This window comes from Eumetopias jubatus, unplaced genomic scaffold (genome assembly GCF_037043125.1).
Source record: "Eumetopias jubatus isolate StellerSeaLion01/CBP00866 unplaced genomic scaffold, mEumJub1_p1.0 scaffold_4, whole genome shotgun sequence".
NCBI lineage: Eukaryota > Metazoa > Chordata > Mammalia > Carnivora > Otariidae > Eumetopias > Eumetopias jubatus.
Window position 1 is genome coordinate 22,566,493 of NW_028274810.1, and position 24,746 is coordinate 22,591,238.

At 39.2% G+C, this 24,746-nt stretch overlaps 1 protein-coding gene across 4 annotated transcripts in view; it reads right to left on the minus strand.

Annotated features, from left to right (window-relative positions):
• Positions 1 to 24,746, minus strand: part of CDC14A (cell division cycle 14A) — a 178,992-nt gene that overhangs the window by 21,472 nt on the left and 132,774 nt on the right. For 3 of the 4 annotated variants that reach the window (XM_088022345.1, XM_028101915.2, XM_088022343.1), the window contains exons 11-14: positions 14,617 to 14,776; positions 4,388 to 4,503; positions 2,486 to 2,533; positions 365 to 487 (exon numbers count right to left, since the gene is read on the minus strand). In XM_088022345.1, coding sequence (XP_087878471.1) covers positions 365 to 487; positions 2,486 to 2,533; positions 4,388 to 4,503; positions 14,617 to 14,776 — 447 coding nt within the window. The remainder of the gene's footprint in view (positions 1 to 364; positions 488 to 2,485; positions 2,534 to 4,387; positions 4,504 to 14,616; positions 14,777 to 24,746) is intronic. The other variant, XM_088022344.1, reaches the window with a different exon arrangement.

The following is a 24,746-nucleotide window of genomic DNA, read 5'->3' on the forward strand; positions in this document are numbered from 1 at the left end:
GGGAGAGTAAAAAGTAGACTTAAGTGTAAGATTTAGCTTACACGTATTCATTCTAACGTCCCTACCCATCGCAGGAGAAATGACCATACCACATAGCATTAGTATGTGCCACGGAACTCCGATTTCCTGATCACGTTAGGCAAGCCGGAGCTTCACTGTAGAAAGGGATGCCATACGGCACTCCCTCCACAGCCTTGTCCCCCACCCCGTGAGACAGGAACAGAAGCCCCCGAGGGTCACGGGGCCCTCTGCGATTTCTCCCCTTCTCCCCGGTCCCCGCCTCTGACAAACTTCAGCCAAACTCCTTGTCTGCTACAGACTCCCTGTCCCTCCCACCGGTATCTGAGAAGTAGAGAAAAATCACCTTCGTACACTGGCGCCTGAGGACAAAGAACCCCTGTTTATCCTCTTGGCCGTCGCTGAAGGGGACAAAGCCACTTTCGAGGTCTTCAAAGTAGTTGCAGATCCTTGTGGGGACGAAGTCAATCTTTGTGGAGACAAAGGGGCAAAATGTCACACAAGAGCTGTGTCATGCTAACACCCAGCAACCAACTAAGACACGGTAAACTAGTAACATTAAAGAGATCACAGCAGGTCACGACAACAGTGACAGTAGCAGCAGTCAAAGCCAACAGAGCACTCGCTCTGTGCCAGACTGTCTTCTGAGAGCCTTATAGATGGTAATTCAGCTCGTCCTCACAACAACCCTATGAGGTAGCTAAGATTGCAATCCCCCTTTTGCAAGTGAGGAAATGGGGCCACAGAGGAAAAGCTCCTCATCCAAAGTCACTCAGCGAGCAAGGGACAGAGCTGGGATTCAAATCCAGACTCCATAGTCCTGTCCTTAACCATGATCTTGCCACGCTTGGTCACTTCCCTTCTTTGATGGCAGCATTCTTTCTTCGCATGTCCTTAGTTCTACTTCTTTATGTTTTAAACCTGTCCTTCCGCTCTGCAACTGCCCTGGCTGAGGCCATCACTACTCCCTCCTCTTGACTACTAGCAACCTCTTTTAATCTTATTCCTAAAAATTCAAATTCTGAATAGTCTCCGGTGGAATCTAAAATATTTAATTACGTCACCCCACTGTTTAAACCATTTAATCTTTCCTCAGTGCCCAGGAAGCCGGAGCTCCTTGGCTGTACTTATGAAACCCTCCAAACTCTGGCACCAGCCTTTGTGAGCAGGTCCTCTCTACCCACACTTTCCCATCAGGCACCTCTACTCCAGCGACACGAACTGTTCTGAGTTCCCTGAATGAACTGCACTCACACCTGTGTCCAGTTTGCTGTTTTTCCTGCCAGAGCATCTTCTCTCCTTACCTCCAACTGCCTCATTCCCACTGCTTATCCTTTGCTTGTCCAATCAGCTAGTTCCCTATACAGCAAGCCTGCACTGAATTCCCAGGCAGGGTAAGCGTACTGTTTCGTCATATATTCTCATAGTAAATCATAGCCCTTATGCCATACTTCATTGTCTGGTATTTGTCTATTTCCCTTGATATAAGCTCTACTGAGGGCAAAGGACTATCTCTCATTTCTATTCCCAGTGGCTAGTCCAATGCCAGACTCAGAGAGGATGTTCATTAATGTTTGAGGGAAAACAGACTCAAACCTGAACAGCCAGGGCACAGTCATGGTTTTAATACCAAACCTGTTTTAACCCGAACAAACCATTTAATGCACCTGGACCTTGTTTTCCTATCTGCTCTAGAAAGCTTACTTACTTGTAGACTCTTTCCTTCATCATCCTCCCCACAAACAACATTTCAAGTACACGGTTTGCCTCTAAAACACGAATGGGAAAAGTGGTACAAAAAAGCCGCTCAAGTTTCTGGAGAAGTCTGAGCCCTCTTCGAACTGCCCGCACGAAACAACCCTAAAACCTCGGGCTGAATAAGAACCAGAGGTGAGGGGTGAATCAGCTTTCTACCCCTATCCCATCAACAGTCTTGGCAAACATGTCCACGGCCCTCACCAAGCCCTGCACTACACTCTGGTACCACTGGTATCTTGAAACCACCCCGGGACTGTTTGGGGGACATTTCTCCAGAGAGAAACACTAATGTTTCCTCTTCAGATGGAGGACGGGGAAGGAAATAAAACTAGAAAATAAAGAACATATGTAAAACTAGGGGGGGGAAGGACTAACAGAAATGTTAAAAGCTCGAGGCAAAATCGGTCACTGGATTGAAAGGCACGTTGCTGAGCAAGCGTGGTTTCTTAGAGACCCCAGAACGTGCCGGAAGCACAGACTACACTGATGTCCCTACCACAGCCACACCTGTGGGCACCTCAGGAAAACCAAAATCCCCTTCATGGTGAGCATTAAAAATAAGGCACAGCGTAACAATCTGGAACAGAAAGGAAGGGACTTAAAAAGTGAAAAGCTGTGTGCAGTTTTTCACCAGTTCCGGGGTTGGGAAATGTATCTAAAGGGGAGCATTTATTTACAAGCTACTAGAAATTCACCTCAGTAACAGTACCTGAAAGGCTGGGATACTGCTCTTGGGTGCCCTTTCATATCATCCAACCTACGGAAATCAAAGACAAATGCTCACGCATCACCGGGTTCATACATTTAAGCAAAGACCAAAAGGCAGAGCATATGGAGTCAGACCAGTAAAAATACTAAATTGGCAAAAGGGAGAAACCTCCCAAATGGATATTAGTACTCATTCCGTTTCTAAAATAAATCCTAGAACCAGCAGGAAACCATTTTAGTCATTTTGTTTCATCTTTAATTTACAGCAAATTTCTTTAAATCAGAAGGTGGTGTTGCAGCCACTCAGGGTAAAAAAATGTTCAATGATGATACCATGATGCTGTTAGGAAAATTGAATTCTAAAAAAATGAGAAAATTTCTGAGGAAAATTGAATTCTAAAAAATGAGAAAGTTTCTGAGAATTAAAAAAAATAGAAAAATCATATTGGAATAGTCTTCTAAAATTTGTGTCACGGAGGTTCTCTCACTTCCTTTGCCTACTTATGTGCCAAGCTATATGCCAATTTATCCCTCCCTCCCCCTTATGATTTCTTCAAAATCAAATCTAAATCTGTTGGAAATTAATTTTAAGCAATATAAAGCCTTTCTTAAGAGTTTCAAGGGGAAAAATGGCGAATAAAGAGATTAGTAATCTTGAAGAACCTTCCACTGACTTAGATGATATCCATAGTGGGCAGAGCACAGATTGAACAGTACTGGGTGTGAATATCAGCTCTATTCCAACTCCATCCCACTAGGGAGGGATTTAACCTCCCTAACCTCAAGCAACCAACCCAAATGTGGGTAATGATGCATACCTTTTGTGTTAATTCAGTTAATCCTCATAACCAAACTAAACACCTAACATGGCTCCTGACCATAGTAGCTGCTCAGTGAATGATACGTCTCTTCAATTTTCTAGTGGTAGTTGGCAGTTACTACTAAGCACCAGGCTTGCTATCCCATCTTCTCACGTTACTATGGAAAACGAACACCTTGAATTTGAGCCACATAAACCTTCATTCCCCAGGTCAAGGAACTAGTACTCAAAGCATAGGTAACAATGTGTTCCGACTTAATGTGACTTGTGTTATAATCCTCCCAGATAACACATGAATATTAAACTCTCTGTGAGGCTGTTTGACATGTATCATGCTGACAAAACACCCCTCTTGCTGTGCATGTCTCTCACTTAAAAGGCAAAGAAAAGTAGCCATTTCCTATTATAATCATTTGTGAACTTGTCACCAGCCATACATTACAGTAAAGAATCTGAAAGATATTCACAGATTTTTGTACCTACATTGATCCTAAAGACTTTCTTTTTTAACTAATCTGAACCATTAGCAGCTTTTAAATGTTATGATCACAAGTCAGGTTCCATCAATTGATTCTGATTAGTAATTCTAGACTTCAGACTCAGGATGGCTGTAACTTTACAGACACAGGTTAAGAATTGTTTATTCAATTCTCAAATATAGAACATAAAACTAAGGAGTTAGGATATACCAAAGCTTGGCATTCAGTACTTTTCTACACACTCTAGATTCAAAACAAAAGCCTCAGCACACCTGTGAGGATTTGCCACAAGATAGGACATCCACTCATGGGGGAAGAGTAGAATTCCAAACGGAATTTTGAACACAGTCCCAGAGACACCTAATGGCATAGCAGTTTAAGGTGGGATTTCCAGAGACTGAGATTGCAGGAGCTGCTTTCTGTAAGCTTCTAAAACTTAGCTGCTCTCTATAGTGACAAAATAATAAACAACACAAAATAGTAATAAACCAAAAAAACAAGAGGTAAACATGGCACTTGTAGAATGATATTCAAAAGAGAAGATTAAATATTCTATCCACAAATCGAGGCAAAATATAAATTTAGAAGTTTAAAATGGATCTACCTAAATGCACAGGATGGTGAGGAGCGTGGCTGTCTCTGACTTTTTAAGGCACGTAGTTTGTCTCCCTGGGTTATACTATTTTTCATTTCCACATCTTCATCCTCTTCTAAATTATTCTGGGAAAAAAATGCATGTTTCATAGAAAGGTTATTATGAATAATTTTGCTTTATATAGCTTTCTTAATAGACCATAAACTATTTCATATAGATTGTCTTAATATAGATTACCTTAAACAGCTTTAATGCACTATGAATTCGGCATTGTCTATACATATACTAGAGAATGTTCAACTATTCATCAATTAAATATACTGGTCAAATCAAATCTAAATCAAAGCATGGATATGGATGTGGCAGAATTTAAAAAGAGCTCTTTATTACAAGGGACCACAACCAAAGAGACTCTCATGCAGACAAAATCATGCTTTGGAATATAGCTCAGATACAGGCTGGCTCAACAGATACATTACAAATATGTTTCCAGAAACTACTAGGATCAATCACTATAAATTTTATAACTTGTTTACAGAAATGAAAGACAAAACAATTTAGGATATCTAGACCATAACTTACTAGGATCAACTAACACTAGTAAAAGCACTCAAGACCTTTCCAGAAGGAGTTAAAGTTTACTAGATTGGGAAAGTGTTTCCTGCTGACATAAGTCTTATAGATTAAAAAACAGAAGTACCACACAAAGTCTTTTCACATGCTAGTTCACATTTAATTCTTACAACTCAGGGCGGGAAGGACACTGTTGCCCATAAAGATGAAAAAAAAGGAGGTGCTCACAGAAGTTAAGAATATTACCCAAGCTCCTCTTGGTACCCAAGAAGCTCTTTATGACAGGTATGATTTTAAAATCAGATTTCTTGACCCCAGATATAATGGTACACTAACACTGCACCAGTAAAGATTTTATTTTGCCCATTTCCTCCCCTCAATAATTCATATGCTCTGAATTTGCTAAGATTCCTTGCAGCCATAAAAGTGCCCTCCACTCTTTAAATCTAGAACTCTTATTTGATGAAGGATATACAAAAACATACTTCCCTCAGTCACATTCTAGTCATTTCTGAGGAATGGCTCAAAACACTTCTTTGCTCCCTGCCACCTAGGTTGGGTTGCATGGATACATCTGGGGTCAGTAGACATGTCCTGGGTAAAAAAGACCACACCTTACTACTATAACTCTGAGTTTAAAAAAGAAAAATAGACACACAAAGCACATAGCTGGTAGGAAAGAAGAAGAAATGAAGATGAAAGCTTCCTAGAGGAGGAAACCCCTTAACTGAGTCTTAAAGAATGAGTGTGGAGAGAAGCAGGCCAAGATCACAGGAAGGGTCATCCTGGCAAAGAATACCAGTTCGACAGTCACAGGTTCATGGAACCTTAAAGTCAGAGGATTCTCTTAAAGTCATAAGTTGCCCATCTATAAAGTCTCCAGGAATTGGTTAATCATTCATCTCTGTCCATGCAACCCCAGTGGGAATGAATCCATTATCACCCAAAGAAGCCTGCAAGAACAGAAATAAGGCAGGCCTGCAGGTTAGGCTTGCTAGCAGGATGGTACACCTAAGGAGGTGGGCTTAGCTTCACCCAGCAATCAACATGGGTGTTGTTACCAGTTACTTGTACCTGATGGAAGGACCAGCACACAGCCAGAGTCTCTAGAATATGGGATTGGCTTCTTGAAGGACCTGACAGGATCCTCACCCTTATCGGTCAGGTTCATTGTCTAATGGGCACCTTTGTGGGAAAGCCAGGAAAGCTTGTTTGTCCTTCTAACCAGGAGGATCTTTGTGTTTCCAGCTCTGAAACACCTTCAAAATTCTAAGGAAAAGTGAGCCTCAACCTGGAATTCCAAAATTCAACCCAACAGTCAAATGTAAAGGTAAAACAAAGATAAAAAAATTCACCTCCCACACAATCTCTCTGAGAAAACTATTACAGGATGTACGTCAGGGAAAAGTTAAGAAGACTAGAGGAAATCCAGGAAAATTAGGACTCCAACTGAAGAGGGTGAAAAGAAGGCCTTGGGTCAGAACTATACAGTAAGGCTAGAGAACAACCAGTCCACAGTGGAAAGGAGACGACTCTTTGGGAAAAGAATGAACTTGGTAAAGTTTTTTTGCTGTGTTAAGATTTTGAAAAAATTTTAAATTGCTTGGCATAATTGTGGGGAGGAGGGAGTAGCCTTATTTTTTCCCAAGTACACAGAAAACTATGCAAATAAAAAGGCAATTAACTCACACCTGAACTCATATAACATTGTGTCAACTGTACTTCAATAAAAAAAATAAAGAAAGAAATATAAAACACCAGAAAAATAGGTAATTAACTCTGGGAAAAACAAAGAGAGATTCAACAAAGGAAACAGAGTAGACTACCATGCTCAAGAGTGAACAGTCCTTACATCGTAATTTTTGGGTTTAACGAAAAATTATGATGTAGCCATATGGGGAAGCATGGGGGAGTAGGAGTAACATCTGGGGGAGGGGGCTGGAGAGCTAAAATCCTATCTACCACAACCAGGAGGCAATCAAAAAATGTCCAAAATCAATAAACTGTTTTAAATAGCATTATAAGCAAAACACTAATGTGTAGAAATATGGTAGTGAAAATGCTGATATAATTTGCTTAGAGGTTCCCCTGTTTGGGAGTTGGTCTTGGAGTACAGAAAGGTGGGATAGGGGACTGATATTTTTTATCAGAATTCAGTACTTTCTGACATTTCTAAAAGTGTGGTCATATATTACTTGAAAAACTAAATACTAATTTAACAAGATACACAATTAAAAAAATTGCTAATGTTTTACATTATAGTTATGTCACAAGTATTTTCTCCCACTTTATTATGTATCTTAAAAGTGAAATCTTTAAATGTAATGCATTTCAAATGTAGAAAACAACAAAAACACTGGAACAGAGAGCCATGCACCTAACTACCCAGATTCAATATATTTTCTACTTAAGCTCCTTCTCTTAAGGAATTTACTTAAATACCCTAGCTCTCAAAGAAAAAGAAAACATTACTTATTAAGTCTCAGCTCTCAACATCTGCAGAAGGAAGCCATGTCTTTTCTAAAGAAAAAAAAATATCTATAAATAGATATATTTTTATATACATATTATATATATAAATATATATTTATATGTTATAAATATATATAAAATATATTATATATAATAAATGCATTTATTATATATAATATACATAAGTATATATAAAATATATAATATATAAAAACATATTATTTATTTATTTTATATATATATTTTTTTCCCCATGATACTTGTTTGTATGTAATGACAAAATACAGATAAGAGTGAAAAAAATATTAAAACCACCTACATATTTACCATCAAAAGCAAAACCCATTAGCACTGGCATATAGTCTTCCAGATTTTTCCCTGTGCTATACATACCATCCCTCAACATACTTCTTCCTGACAAAAAGAGGTTGAGGTACATATATGCTGAAAAATATATTGTTGGAAGTATTTCAGGATAAATTTAAAAAATCAAAACCCCCAAAACCTCTACATTATTATTCTTTGTGGTTCCATAAAATTCCATTGTCTAGATATACCAAATTTTATTTATTGTCCCCTGGTTCAGGCTGTTTTCTGTATTTCATCACTATAAACAGCTCCAACAAACATCCTCCTCTATACATACGGCTTTTAAACACCGTCCTATTATTGTCTTAAGACAGATTCATAGAAGTGGAATCTCTAAACGCATTGTAAAGTCTTCCGCCAGGCATTATCAAATTGCCCTCCATTTTAAACTCCAACTGGCAATCTTTAGGAGTTTTTATTCCCCAAATCCTTGCTAATACTGCGTACATTCTTTAATCTCACACAACTTGAGAGGCAGAAATAGCATCTTCTCATTTAAATTTGTGTTTCTTTCATTTCTAGGGAAGTAGAATGTTTTTTATGTTTACCAGCCATGAGGATTCCCATTTTGTTTTATTTGTGCATGCAGCATTTTCACATTGATTTTTAAGCGTTCTTTACAATTAAAAAAAAAAACCCTAATTTGAATATGTTGCAAACATTTCCTCCTACATGATGACTGTGGGGAGAATGAACAGGAGAAGGTGAAGTCTGTGGGGCAGGGAGGAGGGGGACACAGTTTAGTGGCTCCTGCAGTGGTCTGGTGACAGGTGACAGACTGGATTAGGGTATGAAAGAACACTTAAGTTAGGACCTGGGGAGGGAAGCGGATGGGGAAAAGATTCAGACATGCAATACAGGCCCAAAGAAATCTGCTAAAATATAAATCACGTTATTTTTTATCTCGATGTATCAACCCTTAATTTATTTCTGTGGCTTTTGTATGAAGCTTCAGACATTTTTAGGACTAAGAGGCACAGAACATATAAGCCATAAAATTCTCAGTAAGGGATTAATAGCCTTCAAAATCTTGACAAAAAGTCATGCAATGTTATTCAAAATACATTTAAACTAAATTACAGAGTTAAGAAACTAGAAAGCTGTTAAGAAAGAGGACTCTGGCCTTTTGGAATCCTGAGTATGACACACAGACATGAATAGAACTAAGCTCTGTATTTATCGGGGCACCTAGAACACAAACACCTGTGAGGGAAAAACACATTAGAAAACACAGTTCCTTTTATTATGAGGGTATGAATCAATCCCAAGAATTGGTGGACCTTGGGCAGTTTGAAGACTTTTCTCAACAGGTGCTCATTCTTTCTACCAAATTAATTCCTTATAAGAACTAATGGATAGTCACAACTGATGAATGCAGGGAACCTAGCCTAGGCCTCCCTTGTGCCTTGGCCTCCGGCCCCTCTCCCCACAGAAGTCCCAGTGCAGACCCTCTCTGGCCCTGAGCTGCTTAGATCCCCTAGAATCTGCTGAAAAGAAATAAAGTCACATGGTTGCTGGTGAAACAAAGTGAGAAAGGCTAGTCCACGGAATACCCTCATATTTTTGCCCCCCAAAGAGAAGGGTCTGTTGTCAGACTCCCCATTGCTCTATTGCTCTCTGGAGGGTCTGAGCACCAGATATTTCTTTTGGATACCAGCCTGCCCTACATAAAGGCAGGAAAATGAGAGCAAACTAAAATACATAAAGAGGGACCATTTCAAAAGATGTACTTATTTACAGATGATGGTCTAGCTAAAGAACAAATAATAGTTGCAAAGTAGAAAGATTTATTTTATGCCATTGATTGTTCTCTAAATATAGATAAGATGAAAATGAAAATAAAAGGCACTCATGGGTTTCAGTTGGATAGAGTAATTACTGACCAACGCATTAATCAAATGGTGACAGAGTGAGCTACTGGGGAGGCTGCAGTGTGTGCCATTAAGAAAAAAATCTATTAGATAAAATATAGCACACTAGGGAAAAAAGATGGAAGAGTTATAATAGAAAAATGACATAAAAAGAGAGTTTGAAATAGAAATGAGTAAAAATAGAAGTGAAAGGATTGGAAGAGAAAGATGATAATGGATTTTTAGCAGGTTTAAGTGATTTGGCTAGGAAAGGTGGCTGGGTCATCTCCAAAATTCTTTCAGCTCTCAGATGCTGAAACTGTGAGTTATAAAAGCTGGGGAAAGGCAAAGATGTCTTCTTCATAACGAGTTGCTTCTGATCATAAAAAGTTTGGATTTATCTGGGTCCCCGAGTCCGTCTTCTCTCCTTCCTCACTGCCACCGGTTGAGACCTTTATCACCTGGGACCACTCCCCCAGCACCAACTTCCTGGCCTCCCACCCCTGGCCAAACACAGACCCCAGCACCCCTTTCCCTCACAGCCAGAGCAGTCTCCCCAAACCCTGGCTCTGTGTTGTATTATCACTCTCCTGTCCTAGAGCCTCTCCAGGATCCCAGTGGCATTCAGATTGGAAATGGAATGCCATAGTGGTCCCAAGAGTAGAAAGAACAGTGCTTGAAAGTAGGGTCTTAGAGAGTTAATTTCTTACATCATGGATTTTTTTCTAAGATGCACCCTGTATATGGGCGTTTGATGTAAAAGAGCAAAGGATTTTATAAATCACAGTATCTCCATGATGTAATTAAAACAGTACATTCTTATCGGAGGGGGAGACGAACCATGAGAGACGATGGACTCTGAAAAACAAACTGAGGGTTCTAGAGGGGAGGGGGGGTGGGGGGGAAAATAGTACATTCTTGGGGCACCTGGCTGGCTCAGTGGGTGGAGCATGTGACTCTTGATCTCTGGGTTATGGGTTTGAACCCCATGTTGGGTGTAGAGATTGCTTAAAAATAAAATCCTTAAAAATTAATTAATTAATTAATTAAAACACTACATTCTTACTTACCTGTCAATTTATGTGAACTTGGCTGAATAGCAGCAGCACCTGTACCTAATTAATATCTCTAAGTCAAGAGCATCTGATCGATAAGTGTGCTAATATTGGATTATCACCCTGGAGAAGGAAAAGTTAACAACAATCACAGTTCCAGGAGAAATTTACTGGGACAGGCTGGCTAGGGTTATGTTCAAACTTACTAAAGCCACACTTAGGACCTCATGGAGAGACAGCAGGGTATGGAGACAGCAGGGTATGGACCTCAAAGTGGGTGGCTGAGAGGAGACTCTGAAGCCAGAGCACCTGCGTCTAACTGCCAGCACCACTGCATACTTTGTGATCTTGGGCAGACAGTTTAACTTTCTCTATCTCAGTTATGCCATCTGTTAAAAAGGGCCCAGTAACAGTGCCTATTTCATACAGCTGTTATAAGAATTAAGAGTTAATCCATGTAAGGGCACCTGGGTGGCTCAGTTGGTTAAGCGTCTGCCTTTGGCTCAGGTCATAATCTCGGGGTCCTGGGATCGAGCCCCGCATCGGGCTCCCTGCTCATCGGGGAGTCTGCTTCTTCATCTCCCTCTGCTGCTCCCACGCCCCCCCATGCTTTCTCTCTCTCAAATGAATGAATAAAATCTTTAAAAAAAAAAAGTTAATCCTTGTAAAGCACCTAGAACAGTGCCTGGCACCTAGTAGATGCTATTTAGGTTGTTGTTACATTCTAAGCTCCTCACTTAACTCCTTAAGCATCGGCCCCTTAAATAAAGTGTTAATTTTAAATTCTATCTTCTTAAAGCCATTTTTTATAACCCCAGTGCATGATGGACCCTTAGGCCCTGGCATGTCTGAGTGAGCACTTATTGCTGGTACTAGTTTGTATTTGAGCACAGACTACCCTTGGATAGCTTGGATTATTACCAATTTCATGTCTGTTTTCTTGTTTGTTTTCTATGAAACCGTAAGCCTTCTCCATTCTTTCAAGCAACATTTATGAAGACCCTGTGGGCTAGGAATAGGCTCCTGACGAGGGCTGATAGAAGTCTCTATCTTCACAGCATGTATTGCCGGGAAGGGAAGAAGGTGTTAAGGACAATGGAGGAAAACTATAGTGCAAGGCAGGAGCACAAAGCAGCGAGCCTAAGCTAGACCCACAGGATGGGCCGGGTATATTTCATAGCACCTAGCCTAGCACTGAAGACCAGCTTCAGTCAAGACGAAGCCTCTATTTATAAAAGATTTTTCATAACTCTAGGTAGGCGAAGAGTATTCATTACAGCTGCAGCCTAGTCCATTAATGTGGCCTGAATCCTCTGGTTAATCCTTTTTGCCTCTTCACCTACCTCCTGGGCACTGAAAGACTATATATTCAAACCTTCCCAATCAAGTAATTATAGAGCTTCCGAATAACCAACCCCAGGAAAATCCCTGTAGGCCTAGAAATCAGAAAAATAATTTAGTATCTCATTTTCAATCTGACATTACTTCTAAAAAGAAAAAAAAAAGGCAACCTCTAGAAGAATAGCGCCTTTTTGCACTTTCTTTATGTACAAACTAATAAACCCAGAACTTCCATGGGTTTCTATCCTGAACACTGGTATGGAACTTGAAACATACTAAAATCCTTGCAGCATTCTCAACCTATTTTCCCACTTAGAATTAACAAGAACGACAAAGATATCACTACCTCTATTACATTCACTTTTGAGTAAAATAATTCCCCATATTCATGAAACGTTCTGGAGCCAGCACCAGATAAGCATAGCAAGAAAAGGGCCTAAAAGTGTTATTAACGCAATGCATCACCTAACTATAAAGTAGTCCAAAACCTATATATGTGTCACTGTCTGAAGTCTTAACCACACCATCGTTCTGTATTATTTCTGAATTCTTGCCTTTCTGTGCTCTAATTTCAAAAATCATACCACTTCTGAATGGCTAGAGCTAAAGTAATTAATTTGGTGGTGCAGGGAATAAGAAAGAGGAAGAGAAATAGCCCAATATCTGAATACATGCTCGTATTTAAAACTTACTTATTTTAAATTTCATATTTCATTCTTCAGTGATAAATAAATGTTAATTAGTCTTAAGTTCAACAAATTGAGATCTAAAAAAGTATGAGAACAAAATGTTCTAACTACCAGATACTCGTTTAATATGGATTATGATATAGAAAACATTATATTTCTATAAGATAAATATGTTTTCCAGAGAGATGGATAAATTGTATGTGTATCTTTTCAGAGGTCATAATTCAAAGCACTGTTTACTTGAACAAAATGTGAGAAGGAAATGCTGACCAGAGCAAGAAAAGTACTCTTGCTTAGCTATATTATCACATTAAAATGTCAGTTCAGATTCTTTTGTTTGCTTTGAATAGGCCAGACTACAACACAGAGACAAGAAAAAGTCAACAAAGGCTCTGAACATCAACATGACCTTGGCTAAGATTTACATTTTGTCAGGACAGATGATTCACAAAAGTAAACTTAGCCACTTCTTCAGAGGCTGTCCTGGAGTAGAGACCACAGGGTTGAAAAACTGGTTCTTATGGCAGTCTTCATCCTCCGTCCTTGAAGAAAGCCCACTCTCCCTATTGCCAAGCACTCTGGTTATCTTTCTTGGTGAACGAAACCTGTTTGGCATGCCACTTGTTCCATTTTGGGTTCCCCGAGGGCCAAACTTGAACCACAGTATTTTGCTCAAGACCCTTGTCCAGGTCCAACGGGTCACCGTCTAATAGAATGCAAATCCACACTTTCTACCTAAATATTTTTTTAAGATTTATTTATTTATTTGAGTTGGGGGAGAGGAAGAGAATTTCAAGCAGAATCCCCACTGAGCAGGGAGCCTGACATGGGGCTCCAACCCACGACCCCTAGATCATGACCTGAGCTGAAACCAAGAGTCAGACGCTTAACCGACTGAGCCACCCAGGCTCCCCACTGCTTAAATATTTTTAACAGCTCCTTTTGCTACTTCAGGGATATAAAAATAAAACTACAAACCAAGTGCTTAGTCTCACCTCAGGCATACTGCGGTAGAAAGAGCTAAACCAGGAGGGAGACTCCCAGTCTCAAGGTAGTCCCACTACTAAACAACGCCATGACCTTTAGCAAGTCATGGGATTCAGTGGGGCCTCCGGCTTCTGATCCGCATGAGAGGGGAAGGAGAACAAATGATTTCAAGCTTGCTTCCAGCTCCAAAAATGCCCATGATCCTACCTGTTGTAAGTCACTTCCATTTTTAGGTTAGCACAGTATAACAGAAAAAACACAGATTCAGAATCAGATGGATGTGGATTGGAATCACCAAGATTAGAACTTCCCTGACATTCAATTTCCTTACTATAAAGTAGAGATCATATTGCCTACATAATATTGCTGATATTACCTATCACCAGCTAGTTGTAAAGACTAAATGAGACCATAGATGTCAGCCCTTTAAAGTGGTTTGTTTAGAACAGAACCTCAATTTAAAAAAAAAAAAAAAGTTGTCCCTAATTATGTTTTCAACTCTGGACTTTAGAAATCAATATGAATTTGAAACTTTCAAAAAACCACTTGTGGCATGTACTGTTTCTTCAATTATCACATTAATTCTTTCTTCTTTATAGCCACTTTCATCTTCAAATAGAAAATTTGCTCTTCTATTTCCTTTTTGTACATGTTCTCCAAACCAGAGTGGCCTCCTTTATAATTGTGCTCTTTAAATTACAGCTTTTTTTTTTTTAAGGATAATTTCTTTCTTTGCTATGGATTCTTGTTTTACAGGTGGATGATTCTACACCTAAAAATACTGGTACTTTCAGCATCTCAGAAAAGAGATATTGCTGTGTTATAAATGTTCAGCTGGGAAACAAAGAAATGCAGAACATTAGTCCTAAGGAGACATGCAAATCTTCCTGAGGAAAACTCACCTCTCCAAATCTTTCCACGTTTTGTATTTTAGATAAGTTTGCACCAATAGACATATCATCCAAGCTAGAAAGAATTTTATTAATACTTCCTTCACTGGATGGTCTATTTTTCAGCTTGGATCGGAAAATGTCTCCTTGGACCCATAACGATGGCTGTTTTCTGTAAAAAGGAGAGAAAACAAAATAATCTGTAAAATAAATTACTATCATCTCCTTGGAAATATAATATCTTATAAAGAGATTAGCAGATAAACCTTTACAAGTCAGAAAGACTATGAAATCTGAGAATTGTTTTTAAAAGTCATTTTCTTAAAGTTTAAGTTATATGAATTAAATTAGATAAATTATATTAAAGTTCTATGTGAAACACAAATACCTATCTTCCAATATGTTTATACAACTATACATGAGTTGCTTATTGAGGTTCTTAGATGCTTACAACAACAGCAATATTTCACAGGGAGAGAGAGAAGACCCACTTCTGCCACAGATAATAAGAAATTCAGATAAATGAAACATACAGAAAGGATAGGGCTATACAGATAAAAGACAGAATTCCTGTCCCTCAAAAGTTCCCAGTTACATATAAGAAAAGCAAACAACTAAAATCCAGTATTAACGCCCTATGACCAAGATCTGCCCTTAATTCAACCTGAAAGAATCAGAGACAAGGTCCCTGAGAATTCAAAATTATCTAGAAAGATTAGCAGAACTTAGCCAGCAAAGAGTTTTCCCAAGGCAAAGAAACAACATGGGCTTGAAGGAATAGTGCCATCAAAGAACCCAGCACGTTTGGGAAACTGGGCTGTTTGATTTGGCTGCAGCAGAGATTACGACAGAAGTAGCAACCAGCCCATGACGGACCCTACACGACATGCTAAGGAATTTAGATCTGAGAATTGAAAAAAAATTCCGATTCCAAAATGTTATAAAATGAAAACTCTGATGGGGCTGCCAACCTAAAGATGGAAATTACGAAGTGACACCTTTCACTTGCTTGGTTTCAAAGACTCCATCTGTCCCATCACTGGAAAGACTTGATTTGAACCTGAATATTAAAGATGAATAAGGTGTCAAAGCTGATTTGTGTGTTGCTAAGTGATGCTCTACACAAGTGCTTCTTAAGAAAAAGCAGCACTTCACGCAAATCCCTTTTTTATTGACAACAGGAACCTCACTGGCTTTTATTGTGGGGTCTATTACTCCTTAAAAGCCTCATCTCAGACAGAAGAAGTAAAACGTGCATTTTTAAGTATTTAGCATTTAAAAATCAAATCTCATGAAGCTCACACACTAGCTCAGAGTAAATCCTCCAGTAACGTCGTGGATTTTCTAAAACAGCATGAGATTACTAACCCTCTGCCAAAAGAACATGTGCTTTGAAATAACAGGAAGAGATCCGCCTTGATTTAAACAGAGCCTTTTGAGAGAGGTAGCCAGTGTTGGGGGTCAAGTGTTTTTGGCCGAGTCCTGGCCCTGGGTTAGTCAGGCCTGAGACATAAGAAAATAATTAACTTGGCTTCATTATAAGTCAAGCCACAGCCTTCACAAGTCTTTTTAAAAATCTGCTTTGAGGGGCGCCTGGGTGGCTCAGGCCAGGCTCAGGCAGTTAAGCATCTTACTCTTGATTTCGGCTCAGGTCATGATCTTGGGGTCATGAGACGGAGCCCCATGACAGGCTCCTTGCTCAGCTGGGGGGAGGGGAGGAAATCAGCTTGAGATTCTTTCTCCTTCTCTCTCTGCCCCTCCCCCCACTTAGTTGCATTGTTACCGGTGTTTCTGGTTTTGGATTCAGAATACAATGACAGTAACGTGCAGCTTCTTCTGTTTGTAGCTGACCTCTTCTTCCTCACATCCTTGAGTCCAAACTCAAGGTGGTGGGGAGATAGGCTTATCTCCCCACCACCTTAACTCTCTGTCTTCATCTTCATCACTTCTTCCATCCTGGATGCTTATTTGTCCAGTACCCTGACCTCAGTGTCCATCCAAAGCCACCATTTGGTGATTCTATATAGAAACCCAGCCCGTGTTCTAGCTGGAGGTAGGCCTACTTTAGCTGTGACTGGGGCACCAGCCTGCCTTGCATGCCTCCTACCCTACTGCCCCATGCTATTATGGAAACAGAGATAGTTCCCAGTCGAAAGAACTGGACTAATGAAGTGGCCTAACTTGGTATCAAAGGAAGATAGACCAGAAAGCAGTAACCAAGGTTCAGGAGGTGGAAAGGAGACAGGTATTCAAGGAGTTCTACTCATACTTTGGTAGAAATGGAAGATTTACTAGGAAGATGTTTAGACAGAGAACTTGAGGGCAGAAGGGAAGGTTCTTGATTCTGAGACACACAAGAAAATGTAGCTGGAAGAGAAAAAATGAGTTAGAGAATTCTCAAAACTAGTTCTAGTTTAGGTATAGACCTAAACAGTCAGAAGCTGGTTCAGTGGTATCATGCCAAAATATAAACTTTACAACTAAACCTGATGCATTATTGCTTACAAGACATTCTTTTTCCACCTCTAACCCTTTCACACTAGAAATGAAACAAAAACCGTTCAATCTCCTATCTTTAGTAACTGACATGAGTATTTCAGGGCAAATTTCTAGTGTCACCATTGCCCACAATTCTTATATATACCATATCCTTAATATTGGAACCCACATTAGGATTTCATTTTTGCTTAGCCAATAGATTCGATACAACTGACAGTCAATAAATGAATAAAATGATGGAATAGTAAATAATGAAGAGCAATTCAGAGGTTTATAAATGAGTGTTACTGCAAAAAATGTGACTGTCAAATAGTGTAAGCTCGAACCTATGCAATGCACTTGTTATTCTTATAAGTAAACCACGATATTGTCTATGGTTATTTTAAATTCTGGTTTATAGTAGTTCAGGTTTTAATTTCTGTATTTTAAGAAAGATAAATTCTTAAATCTTTAAAATAGATTATAAAAAATGCTAATACATATTCCTTGAACTATACTACCTGTATCTAAAAAAAAAATACAAAAAACAAACAGTAGGAATCAATTATAATTAAAAACTCAAGCCATCGGGGTGCCTGGGTGGCTCAGTCGTTAGGCAGCTGCCTTTGGCTCAGGTCATGATCCCAGGGTCCTGGGATCAAGCCCCACATTGGGTTCCCTGCTCCGCAGGAAGCTTGCTTCTCCCTCTCCCACTCCCCCTGCTTGTGTTCCTGTTCTTGCTCTCTCTCTCTCTGTCAAATAAATAAAATCTTAAAAAAAAAAAAACTCAGCCATTATTGTTATACATTTTCAAGAATTCTTCCATATTCCTTAACAGTTTTTCTTCATCTTATTTTTGGTAATCTCCTAAAATAAAAAGCAATGGTTTAACTACTAATTTCTGATGTTGCTCATTCCAATTGTGAAACCTACCAAATGCTGTAAGTACCAAATTGAATGTAGCATAAGTGACATTTACAGGGTAAGAATGACCCATGGACCCTTGTTATACAATGTGGTTGGGGGACCAGCAGCATCATATCACCTGGGAGCTTATTAGAAATGCAGAATCTCAAGTCCCACCCTAGACCTAGTGAACCAGAAACTGCATTTAATAAGATCCCCAAAGTGATTCTTACACACTTTAGTATTTAAGAAGTACTACAGATAACTGAAGGCTTACAACTAAATTAGATGTTGACAAATATCCAACTGACTTGAAATTGATGAAAATATCTATAATAATAAAGCAGAAAGGGGGAATTTTTGATTTAGGAATTTGGGAATAAAAAGAGAATCCAACCACAAAATTGTTGCTCCCTTAAAGATGACTTTACTCAAAATGGAAGCTCTACTTTACAAAGACAGGGTCCAGATTTAGGCTTTATGTGAGTTCTGTGTCAAGAGGAAACTTAAAAGTAAAAAGAACTTCCATGCTCATGGGTTGGAAGAGTTAATACTGAAATGTTGATACCACCCAAAGCAATCTACACACTCAGTGCAATCCCTATCAAGATTCCAATGACATCTTTCACAGAAACAAAACAAACAATCCTAAAATTTGTATGGAACCCACAAAAGACCCCAAGTAGCCAAAACAGTCCTGAGAAAGAACAAATCTGGAGGCATCACACTTCCTGATTTCAAACTATATAACAAAGCTAAAATGATCAAAACAGTATGGTAAGGTCATAAAAGCAGACATAGATCAGTGAAACAAAATAGAGAGCCCAGAAATAAACCCACACATATAAAATAAAATAATTTATAACAAAGGAGCCGAAAATACACAATGGGGAAAGGACAGTCTCTTCAATAAATGGTTTGGGGAACACTGGGCAGCCATATACAAAAGAATGAAACTGGACCACTATCTTACACCATACACAAAAGTTAACTCAAAATGAATTAAAGAACTGAACATCAGACCTACAACCATAAAACCCTCAGAAGGAAACATGGGTAATAAGCTCCTTGATATCAGCTGTGGCAATGAGTTTTTGGCTCTGACATCAAAAGCAAAGGCAACAAAAACAAAAATAAACAAGTGGGACTATATCAAACTAAAAAGCTTCTGCAAAGCAAAGTAAACCTTCAACAAAATGAAAAGGCAGCCTACCAAATGGGAGAAAATATTTACAAATCATACAGCTGAAAGGGATTAATATTCATAATATATAAAGAACTCACATAACTCAATAGCAAAAAAACAATCAGATTAAAAAATGGGCAGAGGATCTGAATAGACATTTTCCTAAAGACATACAGATAGCAACAAGTACATGAAAAGGTGCTCACCATCACTAATTATCAGGGAAATATAAATCAAAACGACAATGAGATTTCATTTTACACCTGCCAGAACAGCTATTATCAAAACAAACAAACAAACAAACAAGAAATAGCAAGTGTTGGAGAGATTGTGGAGAAAAGGAAACCTTTGTGCACTGTTGTTTGGCATGTAAATTGGTGCAGCCATTATGGGAAACAGTATGGAAGTTCCTCAAAGAATTTTAAATAGGGTTACCATATGATCCAGCAATTCCACTTCTGCATGAAATGAAAACACTAATTTGAAAAAATATATACACTGCTATGTTCATTGCAACATTATTTACAACAGCAAAGACACGTTAGCAACCTAAGTGTCCATTAATAGATGAACGAATAAAGTGTGAATATACACACACACAATCCAATATATAAATCACACAAATACATAAAGAATGTAACATAAATACATAAAGAATATTATTCAGCCATGAAAAAGAAGGAAATCTTACCATTAGCAACAACATGGATGGAACTTGCAGGCATTGTGCTAAGTGAAATAAGTCAGAAAGAGAAAGACAAACACCATGTGATCTCACTTATATATGAATTCTAAAGAAAAAAAAAGAATTCATAGATAAAGAGAACAGATTAGGAGCAAGATGGCAGAGGAGTAGGAGATCTAAATTTCGTCTGGTCCCAGGAATTCAGCTCGATAGTTATCAAACCATTCTGAATACCTACAAACTCAACAGGCAATCAAAGAAAAGAATAGCAGCAATTCTATGAACAGAAAAGCGACCACTTTCTGGAAGATCTCTCTGATTTGTTTAGTGCATATTTTTCTGGGGTTGTTGTTATCCTTTTAGCATTTTGTTCTCTCATTCATCTATTCTCTTCTGGATAAAATGACAAGACAGAAAAACTCACCTCAAAAAAAAAAGATCAGTAAAAAGGCAGTACTGACTGCCAGGGACATAATCAATACGGACATTAGCAAGATGTTGGAACTAGAGTTCAGAATGACAATTATAAAGACACTAGCTGGGCTTAAAAAAAGCATAGAGGATACTAGAGAAACCCTTTCTGAAGAAATAAAAGAACTAAAATCTAATCAAGTCAAAATCAAAAAGGCTATTAATGAGGGGCAATCAAAAATGGAGGCTCACAGTATTATGCTAAGCAAAATACATCAATCAGAGAAAGACAAGTATCATATGATCTCACTGATATGAGGAATTTGAGAAATTGAGAAACAAGACAGAGGATCATAGGGAAAGGGAGGGAAAAATGAAACAAGATGAAACAAGAGAGGGAGACAAACCATAAGAGACTCTTAATCTCAGGAAACAAACTGAGGGTTGCTTGAGTGGAGGGGGGTGGAACGGATGGGGTGGCTGGGTGATGGACATTGGGGAGGGTAAGTACTATGGTGAGTGCTGTGAATTGTGTAAGACTGATGAATCACAGACCTGTACCTTGGAAACAAATAATACCTTATATGTTAATAAAAAAAATTTTTTTGAAATGGAGGCTCTAACTGCTAGGGTAAATGAGGAAGAAGAGAGAATTAGTGATAGAGAAGACCAAATGATGGAGAATAAAGAAGCTGAGAAAAAGAGAGATAAACAACTACTAGATCATGAGGACAGAATTCGAGAGATAAGTGATACCATAAGACAAAACAATATTAGAATAATTGGGATCCCAGAAGAAAAAGAGAGAGGGGGGCAGAAGGTGTATTGGAGCAAATTATAGCGGGGAACTTCCCTAATTTGGGGAAGGAAACAGGCATCAAAATCCAGGAGGCACAGAGAACCCCCCTCCAAATCAATAAAAATAGGTCAACACCCCAACATCTAATAGTAAAACTTACAAGTCTCAGAGACAAAGAGAAAATTCTGAAAGCAGCTCAGGACAAGAGGTCTGTAACCTACAACAGTAGAAACATTAAATTGGCAGCAGACCTATCCACAGAGACCTGGCAGGCCAGAAAGGACTAGCATGCTATATTCAGAGCACTAAACGATAAAAGTATGCAGCCAAGAATCCTATATCCAGCTAGGCTGTCATTGAAAATAGAAGGAGCAATAAAAAGCTTCCAAGACAAACAAAAACTAAAAGAATTTGCTAACACCAAACCAGCCCTACAAGAAATATTGAAACGGGTCCTCTAAGCAAAGAGAGAGCCTAAAAGTAACATAGACCAGAAAGGAACAGAGACAATATAAAATAACAGTCACCTTACAGGCAATACAATGGCACTAAATTCATATTTTTCAATAGTTACCCTGAATGTAAATGGGCTAAATGCCCCAATCAAGACACAGGGTATCAGATTGGACAAAAAAAATTAAAAAAAAACAAGATCTGGCATCTATATGCTGTCTGCAAGAGACTCATTTTAGACCCAAAGACACCTCCAGATTTAAAGTGCGGGAGTGGAAAACCATTTACCATGCTAATGGACACCAAAAGAAAGCTGGGGTGGCAATCCTTATATCAGACCAATTAGATTTTAAAACAAAGACTATAATAAGAGGTGAGGAAGGACACTACATCATACTTAAAGGGTCTATCCACCAAGAAGATCTAACAATTTTAAATATCTATGCCCCTAACATGGGAGCAGCCAATTATATAAGCCAATTAATAAGAAAATCAAAGAAACACATCAACAATAATACAATAATAGTAGGGGACTTTAACACCCTCCTCACTGAAATGGACAGATCAACTAAGCAAAAGATCAACAAGGAAATAAAGGCTTTAAATGACACACTGGACCAGATGGACTTCACAGATATATTCAGAACATTCCATCCCAAAGCAACAGAATACACATTCTTCTCTAGTGCACATGGAACATTCTCCAGAATAGATCACATCCTGGATCACAAATCAGGTCTCAATGGGTACCAAAAGATTGGGATCACTCCCTGTATATTTTCGGACCTTGATGCTTTGAAACTAGAACTCAATCACAAGAGGAAAGTTAGAAAGAACACAAATACATGGAGGCTAAAAAGCATTCTACTAAAGAATGAATGGGTCAACCAGGAAATTGAGGAATTTAAAAAATTCATGGAAACAAACAAAAATGAAAAAACAACTGTTCAAAATCTTTGGGATGCAGCAAAGGTGGTCCTAAGAGGAAAGTATATAGCAATACAAGCCTTTCTCAAGAAACAAGAAAGGCCTCAAATACACAACCTAACCCTACACCTAAAGGAGCTGGAGAAAGAACAGCAAATAAAGCCTAAACCCAGCAGGAGAGAGATATAATAAAGATCAGAGCAATAAAATAGAAACCAAAAGAACAGTAGAACAGATAACGAAACTAGGAGCTGGTTCTTTGAAAGAATTACTAAGATTGATAAACCCCTGGCCAGACTTATCAAAAAAAAAAAAAGAGAGAGAGAGAGAGAGAGAGAGAGAGAGAAGGGACCCAAATAAATAAAATCATGAATGAAAGAGAGATCATAACCAAAACCAAAGAAATACAATTATAAGAACATATTATAAACAATATATGCCAGCAAATTAGATAATCTGGAAGAAATGGATGCATTCCTAGAGATGTATAAACTACCAAAACTGAACCAGGAAAATATAGAAACCTGAACAGACCCATAAGCACTAAGGAAACTGAAGCAGTAATCAAAATCTCCCAACAAACAGGAGCCCAGAGCCAGATGGCTTCCCAGGGGAATTCTACCAAACATTTAAAGAAGAATTAATACCTATTCTTCTGAAGTTGTTCCAAAGAATAGAAATGGAAGGAAAACTTCCAAACTCATTTTATGAGGCCAGCATTACCTTGATCCCAAAACCAGACAAAGACCTCATCAAAAAGGAGAATTACAGACCAATATCCCTGATGAACATGGGTGTAAAAATTCTCACCAAAATACTAGCCAATAGGATCCAACAGTAATTAAAAGTATTATTCACCACGACCAAGTGGGATTTATTCCTGGCTGCAAGGATGGTTCAACATCTGCAAATCAATCAATATGATACAATACATTAATAAAAGAAAGAACATGAACCATCTGATACTTTCAATAGATGCAGAAAAAGCATTTGACAAAGTACAGCATCCTTTCTTGATTAAAACTCTTCACAGTGTAGAGGGAAAGAAAAGATGGTGGATGAGTAGGGGACCCTATTCCAACTGGTCCCCAGAATTGAGCTGGATATCTACCAGACCACTCTGAGCACCCACGAAATCAGCCTGAGATGTAAGAAGATCTGGATCTCTACAAACAGAATATCTCAGGCGGTTGGTTTTGAGGTATGAAGCAGGGAGCCATGATTCTGCAGGCAGATATTGGAGGATAAACAGCAGTGGGAGGGAGCCTGGCCATGGGGATCCTACACTGCCGGTGAGTGACAGCCTCCCGCGCTGGGGACGGGCACAGACTCACAGACCGGTAGCTGTGGGTAAAGGACTTTAGGGCAGACCGCGGGGGAGAAACCTGGAGCGGCGGGGTTGCACATGCGAACTGGGAGCGGCTGGTGGTTTTAGAAGCACAAAGGGCAGAGACGTGCCCGAACCTGGAGGCAGGTCTGGAAGCGCTGCAGAGGAGCACACAACCCAGGACACTGCAGTTTATAGCAGCACAGACAGAAACGGAGACAATGTGGCCTGAAGAGCTCACTGAAGAACAGACTGCGATCTCTCTGCTCTGAGGCAGAGGGTTAGAAGTGGTCTCTTCTGCTCTGACTCTCAGAAGAGACGCAAAAAGCCCCCAGGGAAAGCCGCCAGAGAAAAAAAGCCCCAAAAAACTGATTCACACTGAGCCCATCCCCCAACACAGGAGGGCAGGGCAACTCCGCCCAAACAGGGTTGCCTGAGTAACAGCACGGCAGGCCCCTCCCCCAGAAGACAGTCTGGGAAAACAAGAGGCCAGCAACCCTAAGGTCCCTAGAAAACAGGTGCATCTTGCTTGGGTTCTTGTCAATAATTTGGACTCTATACCTTCCCTCAACCACCCATCAACAGAATGACTAGGAGGAGGAGCCCCCAAAATAGAAAAGACTCAGAGATTATGACTTATGCCGCAGATTTACAAATGGATGCAGATAAACCAAGATGTCGGAGATGGAATTCAGGCTAGCAATTGTGAAGACAATGGCTAGAATGGAGAAATCAATTAGTGGCAACATGGAGTCTCTAAGGGCAGAAATGAAAGCTGAATTGGCAGAACTTAAAAATGCTATCAATGAGATCCAATCCAATCTAGATAATCTAACAGCTAGGGTAAGTGAGGCAGAAGAACAAATAAGCGACCTGGAAGACAATATAATAGATAAAAAGGGAAAAGAGGAGGCCAGGGAAAAACAACTCAGAATCCATCAAAATAGAATCAGAGAAATAAGTGACACCA